General features: G+C 44.7%; 1 protein-coding gene across 6 annotated transcripts in view; it reads right to left on the bottom strand.

Moving 5' to 3' along the window:
* Nucleotides 1-10,494, bottom strand: part of Rabep1 (rabaptin, RAB GTPase binding effector protein 1) — a 96,339-nt gene extending 85,845 nt beyond the window's left edge. For 5 of the 6 annotated variants that reach the window (XM_042680640.1, XM_042680637.1, XM_042680639.1 and 2 more), the window contains exon 1: nucleotides 10,243-10,485. Coding sequence is in view for 5 of the 6 variants with exons in the window: in XM_042680637.1 (XP_042536571.1) it covers nucleotides 10,243-10,276 (34 nt within the window). In the remaining variant the exon portion in view is untranslated. Of the gene's footprint in view, nucleotides 1-10,242 lie in introns of all 6 variants that reach the window. The other variant, XM_042680638.1, reaches the window with a different exon arrangement.
* Between the last annotated feature and the right edge of the window lie 2,978 nt (nucleotides 10,495-13,472).

The raw sequence follows: 13,472 nt of genomic DNA, 5'->3' as shown, positions 1-13,472 counted from the left end.
ACAAAGTTTTCTTAATTTTTTATATCCTTACATCAAAGTTTGTCCCCTACAACTGATCAAATTTTTATGGGTCCGGTCGTGGGGCCTGAACTCTGGGCCTAGGCGCTGTCCCTCAGCTCTTCAGCTCAAGGCTCTACCACTTGAGCCACAGCGCCACTTCCGGCTTTTTTCTTTTTGCTTATGTGGTGCTGAGGAATCGAACCCAGGGCCTCAGGCATGTAAGGTAAGCGCTCTACCACTGAGCCACCTTCCCAGCCTGATCAAAATTTTTCTTTTGGGGGGGTCCAGTCGTGGGGCCTGAACTCTGGGCCTGAGCGCTGTCCCTCAGCTCTTCAGCTCAAGGCTAGTGCTCTACCACTTGAGCCACAGTGCCACTTCCGTTTTTTTTCTTTTTGCTTATGTGGTGCTGGGAATCGAACCCAGGGCCTCAGGCATGCAAGGCAAGCGCTTTACCACTGAGCCACCTTCCCAGCCCCTGATCAAATTTTTATAAAACAAACCAACCATATCCTACTTTTATTACTATACCTGCCTTTCTCACTCCAGTTTCCAAGACAGAAATGTCATGAGTATGTAATATATATAATGGAATTCACTTTTCTCCTATACATCTATAATGGTACTGGTTTTATTATAGTTCAGAAGACTTGGAAGCTCACCAAATTATTTCTGTGATGTTTGGTTAAGAAAACCAGGAGGGGGGCTGGGAAGGTGGCTCAGTGGTAGAGCGCTTGCCTTGCATGCTCGAGGCCCTGGGTTCGATTCCTCAGCACCACATAAGCAAAAAGAAAAAAGCCGGAAGTGGCACTGTGGCTCAAGTGGTAGAGCGCTAGCCTTGAGCTGAAGAGCTGAGGGACAGACAGCGCCAGGCCCAGAGTTCAGGCCCCACGACCGGACCCCAAAAAAAAAAAAAAAAGAAAACCAGGAGGAATCCTAGATAGAATAAACAACCTAATATATTTGACTATGATAAAAGGATAAAAGTCTCAAAACCACAACCTCCAAGTACAGGCACCTAATCTATTTGGTCATAGTGGATTCTCATATCAGAATGTTTGAATAAATGAAAGAATGAAGGCTACATATATTTAATCCATTTCTGTCTCTGGCTCACTCACTCTTTGAGATGCTGGACCTCTATCTTGTACCAAGTCTGTGTAGGAGGCAGATGCTCTACCACATGAACCACACTTATTTTTTTTTTTTTTGCTTTTGCTTTGGTTATTGTTTGGATAGGGTATGATGTTTTTGCCTAGCCTAGTCCACAATCCTCCCACTTACGTCTCCCACATAACTGGGATTACAGATGTGTGCTACCCAGTTTATTTGCTGTGATGAAGGGTTCTTTTTTTTGGCCAAATTTGGCTTCTCATTTTGATCCTCCCAATTGCTCTGCCTCCTAGGTAGCTGGGATTATAAACATACACACACTACAACTAGCCCTCAATTTCTCTCTTGTACCTTAGAGGCTTTGCTTTCTTTCTTATCCTTTCTTCTGTTTTGGAGGGTGAGGTCCCAGTCTCTCCTAGTGACACTCATACTTCCAATCCATCTAATGTTCACCCAATGCCCCTGGAAAGCTAATCACACATAGTACTTTCTTGACTTATTTTAGGCTATACTTTTTTCATGTGTCCAGTCCTGGGGCTTAACTTCAGAGCCCTGATACTGTCCCTTAACTTTTGCTCTACCACTTGAGCCATACCAACACTTCTAGCTTTTTGCTGGTTAGTTGGAGGTAAGAATCTCATAACTTTTCTGCCTGGACTGGCTTCAAACTGCAATCTTCAGATCTCAGCTTCCTGAGTAGATATAGGCTTTTAGGCATGAGACACCAGCACCCAGCTTAGCCGCTACTTGTTCCTCTCAGTGCCTCTCACTCTCACTAAACTTTCTGGCTCCCAGCTGTCACTCTTATCACTTGAGCCACACCTCCAGTCCTTTAAATACCTTTTCTTATACTTAACCCCCTTGCCAGGAACCTTACTACCCCCTCAAGTGAATATCCCACTTGTATGTTATCTACATAATTTTTAATTTTAGTCTATACATGCTACTTCTATCTACTCACTCCTTCCTTAGTAAAACTTTTCTTTTTTACAAATCCTAATGATCACTTAAACTGATTTCAAGGATCACTTGTCTTCACCTGACTTCTCTATAGAACTTAGTATTAGAGACCATCCCCCCCACCCTCTTTAAAACTTTCCCTAATATTAACTTCCATTACTAATCTCAATTCTTTTGTTATTTTTAAGAAGGTTACTGATTTTCTTTTCCTCCTTCATCACTTTAGTTTGATCTGTGGCCTTTTTTATTGCCTACATTCTTCTCCCTGAGCAGTGTTCATGCCAATGATTTCTAAGCATTTCACTCCCAAAAAAGTACATCTATACCCCAAATGTTTTCCCTCAACTCCATACCTGTACTTCCAGCTATCTACTATATATATCTACATGGCTACCTACCAGTGTTCCAGACCATCTATATTTAGTTTTATTGGTGCTCTGACCAAATACCTGATAGGAAAACTTAAGGGAGAAGGGGCTTATTTTGGCTGTTTCATATAATTCAGTCCATGGCTGCTAGACCTCATAAGCCTGGGCAGAGCATCACGGTTACAGGAGCATGTATAGAGGCTGTTCTTTACTTCACTGCAGACAGTAAACACAGTATGATGTAGGAAAAGGTCAAGAATAATCTACACCATACCCAAATATCTGCCCACAGTGACTACTCTCTTCAGCTAGCCCCCACCTCCTAGAGTTTCTAGAATCAGCTGGGAACCAAACATTCAAAACTGCCTCTGACCTGGCCCCAGTGGCTCACACCTGTAATCCTAGCTACGGAGATATGACGATCCTGGTTTAAAACCAGCTCCGGCAGGAAAGATTGTGAGACTCTTATCTCCAACAAACCACTCAGAAAACCAGAAGTGGCACTGTGGTTCAAGTAGTAGAGCATTAGCCTTGAGCTGAAGAGTTGAGGGAGAGCACCCAGGCCCAGAGTTCAAGCCCCATGACCAACAACAACAAAAAAATGTTTCTGTGGGACATATTTAATATTCAAGCCAAAACACTTCCTAAAACTTGCTACTTTCTACTACAAAATTTGTCCTCCCTTGGTTAACTAAATAGGTAAACAAATATCTACATTTCTAGGACCCTTTATCTGTCCCCTTCCATCCCAAACTGAAAAGCACATCAAGTTAATATTTCATTCCTACAGTATTTCTCACATTATTTTCTTCTCTCCATCCCATTGACTTATGTTATACTTCCATTATCTTTCATCTAGAACAGAACAATATCCCAATTCTTATCCTTAACCATCTGCATAACAATCTACCTTCTGTATAGTTTCCAGAACCAATATTCCCTTTGCACAGTATTATTCTATTGAAACAGGCTTAGCTCCTTGGCTGGCTGCAAACTTTTCTGCCATTCAAGAACAATTACCTGTTTCAAATCTGTGTCTTAGGACACACATGCCCATAGCACTAGATTATTCATTTGTATGCAGCAGATCATACTGCAAATGCTCAATTTTCACCATGCAGAGATTCTGCCTCTCCTGTCATTTTCTCAAAGGCATCATTTCAATCTGTCAAAAAATCTTTTACTTGTCACCAGGCACTAGTGGCTTACACCTGTAATCCTAGCTTTTCAAGGTTGAAGTCTGAGGATCTAAGTTCGAAGCTATCATAGGCAAGGAAGTCTGTGAGACTCTTATCTCCAATTAACTACCAAAAATAAATAAATAAATAAAGGCTAGATTACTACTTTGAGAACAAAAGCTGAGGGGAGAGCCTAGGACCTAAGCTCAAGCCTCTAGGCCAGGCACAAAAGAAAATCTTTTACTTGTTATGACTGACAAGTAAAACTTCATGCATTTATCATGTACATGGTATTCTTTAGCATATATACTTTTTTTTTTTTTGTCAGTTATGGGGCTTGAGCTCTGGGCTTGGATGCTGCCCTTGCACTCTTCAGCTCAAGGCAAGCGCTCTACCACTTGAGCCACAGCACCACTTCCAGTTTTCTAGTGCTTCATTGGAGATAAGAGTCTCACAGACTTTCCTGCCCAGGCTGGCTTTGAACCTCGATCCTCAGATCTCAGCCTCCTGAGTAGCTAGGATTACAGGCGTGAGCCACCAGCGCCCGACTTATCTTTAGTATATATACATTTCACGATGGCTAAAGCTAAGCATTTAACAAATGCATTACCTCGCACAGTTATCATTTTCAAATGTAGGGAACACTCAACATCCACTCACTTTACATTTTTTTCAAGGATACTATAACATTTCATTAATATGGGAAAGTCTATCTCTAGTGCCCTACTTCCTTTAACCAGCCACTCTTCCTGGTTCCACTACCAACTGTGCTATCAAACTATAAATCTACCAATGGAATAATCCATTGACAAGGCAGAGCTCTCATGATTCCATCACTTCCCAAAAGCCCCACCTCTGCACCTCTGTACCTTGCTTGCTACACTGGAAGAGAAGACTTCACACATGTGCCCTCAGGAGACATTTCAGATTCAAATAGTAACAATAAGGTAATGTCACTTCAAATAGGGACAGATTAACTTCTTCCTTTCCAGGACAGATGCCTGAGTGCAGAGTACAGCTTCCAGTACTATGTTAAAAGAAGTTATGAAAGTAAGTATCTTTGTTTTGTTCCAGATCTTACAGAAAACTTTTACTTTTCCATCATTTAGTCATTCTGTTGTGGTCATGAATGGATGGATGCTTTGGGTCAAATGCTGTTCCTTGCAGGTACTGAAACAATCACATGATCTTTTCCCTCCTTCTGTAGTGTGGCCACCTTTACTGATTTACATATGGTGAACCATTCTTGCACCCAAGTGATAATTCCCATTCTGTCATTGTGAATGATTTTTTTAACACACTGAGTCTTGTTTAGTAGTATTTTATTGAGGATTTTTATATCTATATGCATCAAAAATAATGGTTTGTGTTTTTCCTTTTCTTTTCTCCTTGTCTGGTATAAGCATTATAGATTGAGTTTGGAACAATTCATTCCTCTTTTTTTTTTGAAGAATGTAATAATGGGAATTAGACATCCTTAAATGTTTGGCCATGAAAAATAATGTTAAGACAACTAGTTGTCCATATAGAAGAAAAGCTAGATGTCCCAGCAAAAAAGAATTCCAGATGTAGGCAGCCTTCCCCTACCCGTCCCCAGCTTCTCAGAAAGTAGCTTCTAAGTTCAGCTACAGCAGCCCCTCAATAAACTCTGCCATTCAGAAAGTCACAACAACACCTTCTCCAACAAAGTCTGGGTATCAGTTTTGGGAGGAGCCTCTTCCATATGGGTCCCTTCTTTGGGTGCTCCACCTCAATCCTAGAAAGTAGTTGCTCCTAATGTCTGCTATTACTTTATTCTTAAAGTCCTCTTTATTCTTTGTAGGTAATTGTTCCTGTTAAAACTCTTTTAAACTTGCCCTGTTTAAGTTTTAAAATAAATCACAGATGGATTAAAGTACCAAACCAATTAAAGTATTGAGCATGAATCCTTTTGCTTGTGTTTTGTAAACGCGGACTGGAACAAAATCTTCCTGAGGAAGACAAGAGACCAAGAAACCATAAATGAAAATGAACATGTCAGATGTAATTTTTAAAAATGCTTTCTGTATAACTGTATGGTAAAGGGGTGGGGGGGAAACAGATAAAGGAGTAAGCATGAGATCAAAATTTCTATCCTGGGACTTTCTTTCTTTCTTTCTTTTTTTGGGTCCGGTCGTGGGGCCTGAACTCTGGGCCTGGGCACTGTCCTTGAGCTCTTCAGCTCAAGGCTAGCGCTCTACCACTTGAGTCACAGCGCCACTTCCGGCTTTTTTTTTCTTTTTGCTCATGTGGTACTGAGGAATTGAACCCAGGGCCTCAGGCATGCAAGGCAAGCGCTCTACCACTGAGCCACCTTCCCAGCCCTTGTCATACAGTTCTATCTAGGGCAACCTATGCCCATTTTTCATCCTCTCCCTCTACTCCAGGTTTTCTTCAGTTTTCTTACTCATCCTGCTTTCTCCAAGAAACTGCTCATTCATCAGATCATAGTGTCAAGATTACTTCCTCAGAAACTTTTCCTGACCTCCCCTAAATAAGTCAAAAGCCTCCATTTTAGGCATCCCAGCACTGTATACCTCTCACAGTCAATGAGGCTGAAACATTTGGAAAATTCCAAAATCTTTGGCATTCCTTGACTCCCTTACACATCCCACATTCCATGCATTAAACCCTACTGGCCACACTTGCAAAATGTAACTTCCATCAACACATCCTGGTTTGGGCCCCATCATATCTTTCTAGGATTCATACCACCCTTGGTTCCCTAATACTCCACTGACAATATAGTAACCACAAGGCGGGTGGGGGAAAGGAACAACATTTTAATGTAACATTTAAAAAAAATTTTTTTTTAATAGGCCAGATCCCGGTGGCTCACGCCTGTAATCCTAGCTACTCAGGAGGTTGAGATCTGAAGATCGCGGTTCAAAGCCAGCCTGGGCAGAAAAGTCGGTGACACTCTTTATCTCCAATAAACCACCAGAAAACTAGAAGTGGTGCTGTGGCTCAAGTGGTAGAGCGCTCGCCTTGAACTGAAGAGCTGAGGGATAGTGCCCAGGCCCAGAGTTCAAGCCCGACCAACAAATAAATAAATAAATAAATAAAATTAATATAAATCGCTGGGCACTGATGGCTCATCAGTGTAGCTGTGGCTCAAGTGGTAGAGCACCAGCCTTGAGTGAAAAAGCTGAGGGACAGTGCCCAGGCCCTAAGTCCAAGCTCCAGGATTGGCACACACCTGCACACATGCATGTGCATACATACAATGCCATTTTTCTGATATAAAAGCACAGAAGTCGTACATATCAATGTGTGATGTTTTGATACTTTCGTATAATGTGAAATAGTAAGATTAAATATATCTAAATCAAACACCTATCATTTCTTATGATGAAAAATACTCAAAATCCTTTCTTCTAACATCTATTTACTGGAGAGATTATAAAAAAAAGTATGTTTATAAAAAAGTAATGAAATAAAATCACAGCAACAATTACAAAGATAGTTTTATAGATATGAGTATTTTTTTAATATCTTTGCATTCTACAAAGAAAATAAATTAACTGAAATTCATCTGGCTATTAAAATCACCATCAGGGGCTGGGAAAGTGGCTCATTGATAGAGTGATTTCCTTAAATGCATGAGGCCCTGGGTTCGATTCCTGAGCACCACATAAACAGCAAAAACTGGAAGTGGTTCTGTGGCTCAAGTGGTGGAGTGCTGGCCTTGAGCTGAAGAGCTCAGGGACAGCACCCAGGCACAGAGTTCAAGATCCACAACCAACAAAATAAAATCACTATCATTCCAAATGAGTAAATATGCACTATTAAAAAATCCAAAAAATGTTCAAAATTAGCAACTAAAAAGAAAAACTTAATGACTATATTTAAAATTGTCAATTAAGCTTGGGGCTGGTGGCTCATACCTGCAATCCTAGCTACTTAGGATGCTGAGATCTGAAGGATCTGTTTGAAGCTAGCCCAGGAAGAAAAGTCCTAGAGACTCTTACCTCCAATGAACGAGCAAAAATGCCAGAAATGGTAAATGTGGCTCAAATGTCAGAGGGAAAAGTGAGGGAAGCCAAATTCGAGGCTCTAAATTCAAGACCATTACCACCAGTAAATAAAGTCATTTTAAACATAAATCTGCTCTTTTCTTAACCTATCATATCTCCATGAAACACCAATCAAGTATATCTTTAAAAAAAAAAGAGAGACAATGTCATAAAAGATAGATGCTTCGGGCTGGGAAGGTGGCTCAGTGGTAGAGCGCTTGCCTTGCATGCATGAGGCCCTGGGTTCGATTCCTCAGCACCACATAAGCAGAAAAAAAAAAAGGTGGAAGTGGCACTGTGGCTCAAGTGGTAGAGCACTAGCCTTGAGCTGAAGAGCTGAGGGACAGCGCCCAGGCCCAGAGTTCAGGCCCCACAACCAGACCAAAAAAAAACAAACAAACAAAAAAAAAAAGATAGATGCTTCTGATACAGAATACAAGCAAAATAAAGTCAAAGACTAAGCAGTTATCTTTTTTACTGACAGTTTAATGGGGGGGGGGGAGGAAGGAATAACTATGCACTAGTGTGACTTTTTTGGATTTAGAATCAGCAGGGCTAAAAATAAACTCATTTGCCTAAAACTAAAGTGGTCAGTATGATCTCAACTAAAGAAAAAAAATTAAATTCATCAAGAAACACACTGACAAAATTATCTCTCCTAGCTGTGGCTGCACATTTGCTACATTAATGTATAATAAAAATTGCTATCTAAAATTGCAAACTAAATCTCACAGTATAGTCTCAAACCTGCAAAACAGGAACTAAACTTGCATTATGAATAGCAAGAATAAATTTCCTAAAGCTAATGTTTTCCTACCTTCTTTTAAGTGCTTAGTCACTTCTGCCTATTTACAAAGAAGACCAGATCTTGAAAGAGGCAGGGAATTTAGATTCCAAACTGTCATGTCACCTGAGCTGCCCTAGACGTTTGTTTCCATGCAACTCAAGAGAAAGCAGTAGCCAGCTACACATACCTACCACTCTTGATCAGAACTAGAAGCCACTGAGCTTTCTGTTATTCTGCCACTGCCTTAACAAAAGAGGGTTTGTAAACGCAGTTTTCTTCCCTTCACGCCAAACACAAAACGTGAGAATTAAAATGTAGCCTGAAAAGACCCCAATAGTCTCTCCCATCTCCTCCACTGAAATAAAACCAGTAAGCTAATTCTTGCAGGGTAGGCACCGGGCATCCCCCTCAGGCAACTAACAACATCCAAAACTACAGGATACCAGGCTATGAAGCACACTTCTCAAAGAGCAGTGAGAGCCTTAAAATCTGATAACATTGTTTCCAGTTCCCCAAAGGCAAGAACAAACAGTAAGGTTTTTATGAAAGGTTATTTCAATAGACTACTCTTGGAAAAGGCAAGTTTTTAAGTACTTTCTGTGCCAAGCATTATATCCTCAACATTGTATACACATTTACAGATCCAACGCATGGGCTGATTGTGGAAATCCACCTGACACAACTTTCTCAGCTAGATATAGTAGGATCTGGCTAGACCAGGCGCATTCATTCCAAACTTAACTTCAGGTAGTAAATTCAGGAGCAATGTGGTCAGCCCCAGCAGCAAAAGGTCAGGAAGGGCTCTGACAATCACTTTGGATTATTTGGGGTGGAGCTCTTTTTCGGTCCAAGAACCTGAACACTAGAAAAGGCACAGCTGTGCGTGGCACTTGTACTGTGAGCGCTAGCTACTCAGGAGACTGAGGCGAACGGAAACCACGGGCCTAGGAACCGGCCTGGGCAAACATAGTGAGAGACCCTATAAGAAGAGAAAAGAGGAAGAGAAAAGAAAGTGACACATTTCCTCGATTTAGGGCCTTCCCAAACGCCATTCTCATGCCTAGTACTCTCAAAATAATACTAAGCTATCATTATACACGAATGTTGCCATCTTCATAGATAAAATAGGGATGAATTAACCTCTCATGAATGACACTACTGAGGTTTTAAGAGGCTGGGAAACAGGCCCAGAGTTCGGCCAAGGATCACGGACCCCGGAAATTTACCATTATTAAGCCACGCTGCCACTCAAAGAATGCTAACTAAATCCACTTGCTGATCCCCACTAGGGTCTTGATGTCACAAAACTGGGAGCACAGAACGCTGGAGCGTGGACGGAGGGGCACCGATGAGGCCAAAGACACCCAAGATTTTTTTTTCCCCCCTGAGAATACAGAATACACACGCTCCCGATTTCCACCACCCCACCAGCAGGACCCACGTGCCGGTCGCGCCGACAGCGGCTTCCTCTCCACGTTCCCCCGGCTCAGCGCGGCCCCCACAGCCTCCCCGCTTGTCGTCCGCCCGCGCGCGCGCGCGCGCGTGCCCCACAGCCGCCGCCGCCGCCGCCGCCGCCGCCGCCGCCGCCGCCGTCGCCCCCTCCCCGGCCGCAGGCTTCAGGCCCCGCGCCACCCGCCCGCCCCGGGCCCCCGCCCCCGCCCGGCAGTCACCCCCCCCACCCCACCCCGGGCCTGCGGCGCGCGCTTCCCGCCGCCCGCCCAGAGGTCCCTCCTCCCCCCCCCCCCGCCCCCGCGACGCTGGCGCCGGCGCCCGGCAGGCCGCGCCTGCCCGGGTGGGCGCCTTACCGTCAGGCTGGGAAGCCGGGCCGGGCTGCGCCATGGCCAGGCGGCCGGCCTCGGGAAGCGGAGAGAGGATGGGCGGGGAAGCGGCGTCCCGGCTGCCCGCGGGCTCAGCTGGCGGAAGAGGCGTCGATGGAGCCGCCGCCGCCACCACCTAGGGAGGAACCGCTAAGGCTGGAGCTGCCGGCACCGCCACAGCCCCGGGCAGAGACGGACCGGAGCGCCGACCTCCGCCTCCTCATCCTGACAGCGGGAAATAGGCAGTGCGCAGGCGCAAGGGGGGGCGGCACGTGACGTGAGCCCAGGGGTGGGCGGGGCTTCGCGAAGGTGGGGGCGCCGCAGGCAGGGTGGCTCCGGGAGAACTGGTGGGGGGGAGAGGGGAGGAGGGGGAGTTGAGAGAGGAGCGAGGGGGCGGCGGCGGCGGGAAAGGCGGGGCTCCCCGGAGGGGCCGCGACCAGCACCCCAGGCAAAAATTAAAAATAAAAGAGAGAGAGGAGAGCCAAGTGGCGGAGTGCAAAGCAACCCTGCTACGTGACCGTGGGAGAGTCACTTCACCTCGTGGGAGCCTCGTGGGTACAATGGTTAAGTTTAAATGACCTAATAAAATAGGAAAAACTGTCCATAGCAGGACTGGGGCCAGACTGCAGGCCTGATAGGTAGGCCAGTGGGCTATATCTGGCATTTTGTATGCCAGGCACTGGGATAAGCTGCTATCTCTACAGCAAAACACGGTGCCTGCACTCCTAACAGGAGAAGAGAAATAATATACAAAATGCACTGCCTTTATACTTGGGCAAGAGAGCCTGCCCTAGGCCCCAGATTTGAATGCTTCTTATCTAACCTCCCTCTGACCATAATCCTATGACAGAGCTAAGAAGTCAACACAGTCTCCGCCAAAGGCCCAAGTCCTGCGAAGCTCTGGCCCCAGAATTTCCTCCCCAGGTTCCTGAAGCTGTGACCTCTTCCCAGGCTCACCTGCTCTAGGACAGAGTCTGGACATTCCCTGAAGGGCCAAAGGGCAGGTTTGTTTGTGTTTGGGGAAGGTGGCAGAGCACTGGGACATTTGAACTGTTATGGCCACAGATCCTAGTGGAGCAGAACAGAGATGAGATAAGACAGGGAAGCTATAACCAGTAGACCAGCCAAGGCCTCATTTCCCTCACTATCCCATTCAAGTGCCTATATCCCAGGAGTCCAAGAATTCTCCCTTCAAACTTGTTCTATGAGGTTATTAAGATGTATATTTTTGGGCTGGGAAGGTGGCTTAGTGGTAGAGCGCTTGCCTTGCATGCATGAGGCCCTGGGTTCGATTCCTCAGCACCACATAAGCAAAAAGAAGAAAGCCGGAAGTGGCGCTGTGGCTCAAGTGGTAGAGTGCTAGCCTTGAGCTGAAGAGCTGAGGGACAGTGCCCAGGCCCAGAGTTCAGGCCCCATGACCAGACCCAAAAAATAAATAAATAAATATATATATATATATATATATATATAAAGATGTATATTTTTCAAACTAGAATAAGCTATATTTGTGTAGTAGTGCACGTGTGCTACTAGGGCTTGAATTCAGTGCCTAGGCCCTGTCCCTTAGCTTTACCACCCAGGGTTGATCCTCTACCACTTGAGCCACACCTTCACCTCCAATTTCCTGATGCTTAGTTGGAGATAAAATTCTCATGGACTTTCCTGCCCAAGCTGACTTCAAACCTTGATCTGCAGATCTCAGCCTCCCAAGTAGATAGGATTACAGGAGTTTGCCACCAGCCTCTGGCTTAGTATAGAGTATACTAAGGTTAGTTGTTAGTTGGAGTAGTTAATCATTATAAATAATTTAGGTAAAAATGTGACACCTATTTGTTTTTGTTTTTGTTGGCCGTGGGGCTTGAGCGGGTCCCTCAGCTCTTCAGCTTAGTCCAATGCTCTACCACTTGAGCCACAGTGCCACTTAGGTTTTCTGGTGGTTAATTGGAGATTAGAGTCTCACAGACTTTCCTTCGCAGGTCTGGCTTTGAACTTTGTTTTTTGGGTTTTGTTTTGTTTTGTTTTGTTTTGTTTTTGTCGGTTGTGGACCTGAACTCTGGGCTTGGACACTGTCCCTCAGCTCTTCAGCTCAAGGTTAGCCCTCTACCACTTGAGCCACAGCGCCACTTTCAGCTTTTTCTGCTTACTTGGTGCTGAAGAATCGAACCCAGGGCCTCATGCATGCAAGGCAAGCACTCTACCACTGAGCCACCTTCCTAGCCCTGGCTTTGAACTTTGATCCTCAGATCTCAGCCTCCAGAATAGCTAGAACTACAGGGGTAAGCCACCAGCGCCCAGCCTATTTGAACTTTTGCCCCAGGTCCTTTTATCTTCAGGAGAGAGCTTATACTCAGACTTGAGTGTTTGAGCAATTAATATTTCCAGATGGCTGGGTGCTTTTGAGAAAACATGCAGAGCTCCTTCCCATCCACCTCCTTATATCTGACTTCTAGGGTGAGCAAAAGCATGCTCAGCAGGGAGAACTTTGATGGGATAGGGTTAAAGATCAGCCAGGTAAACTCCCTGTGTTGACTCACTGGAGGCTAGAGCCACAGAGATAGTGGGTGTTGATGTCTCCTGAAGCAGCTCCTAGTAAATGGCAGACTTACTGCCATTGATAATCAGATTTGAAGCCTGGCTCTCAAGATCAAGGCCACACCGCTGAGTTTCAGGACTCATGCCTGTAATCCTAGCTGCTCAGGAGGCTGAGATCTGAGGATTACAGTTTGAAACCAGCCTGAGTAGTGGTGATGCATGCCTGTAAACCCAGCTATCTGAGAGATGAAGATTGGGAAGACCAAGTGTTGAAGCTGGTGGAGAAAAAAGTTATGGAGACTTCATATAAACAAACAAACCAAGCATGGTAATATATGTCTACAATTTCAATTTCAGCTACATAGATGGCACTAGAGGAAAATCTCAATCTAAGGGTGGTGTGGGCAAAAAGCACAAGATTCTATCTAGAAAAAAAAAAAAAACTAAAGTAAAAAAGACTGGAACCAGGCTCCAGTGACTAACACCTCTAATCCTAGCTACTCAGGAGGCTGAGATCTGAGGATTGCAGTTCAAAGCCAGCTCAGGCAGGAAAGTCTATGAGACTCTAATCTCCAATAAACTACCAGAAAACTGGAAGTGGCACTGTGGCTCAAGTGGTAGAGGGTTCACCTTGAAGTGAAGAGCTGAGGAACTGAGGGACAGTGCCCAGACCCAGAGTTAAAGCC

This window comes from Dipodomys spectabilis, unplaced genomic scaffold (assembly GCF_019054845.1).
Source record: "Dipodomys spectabilis isolate Male_0828 unplaced genomic scaffold, ASM1905484v1 ptg000062l, whole genome shotgun sequence".
Taxonomy (NCBI): Eukaryota; Metazoa; Chordata; class Mammalia; order Rodentia; family Heteromyidae; genus Dipodomys; species Dipodomys spectabilis.
Note: the sequence above shows the minus strand (reverse complement) of the source record. Positions and strands in the feature narration are given on the sequence as shown.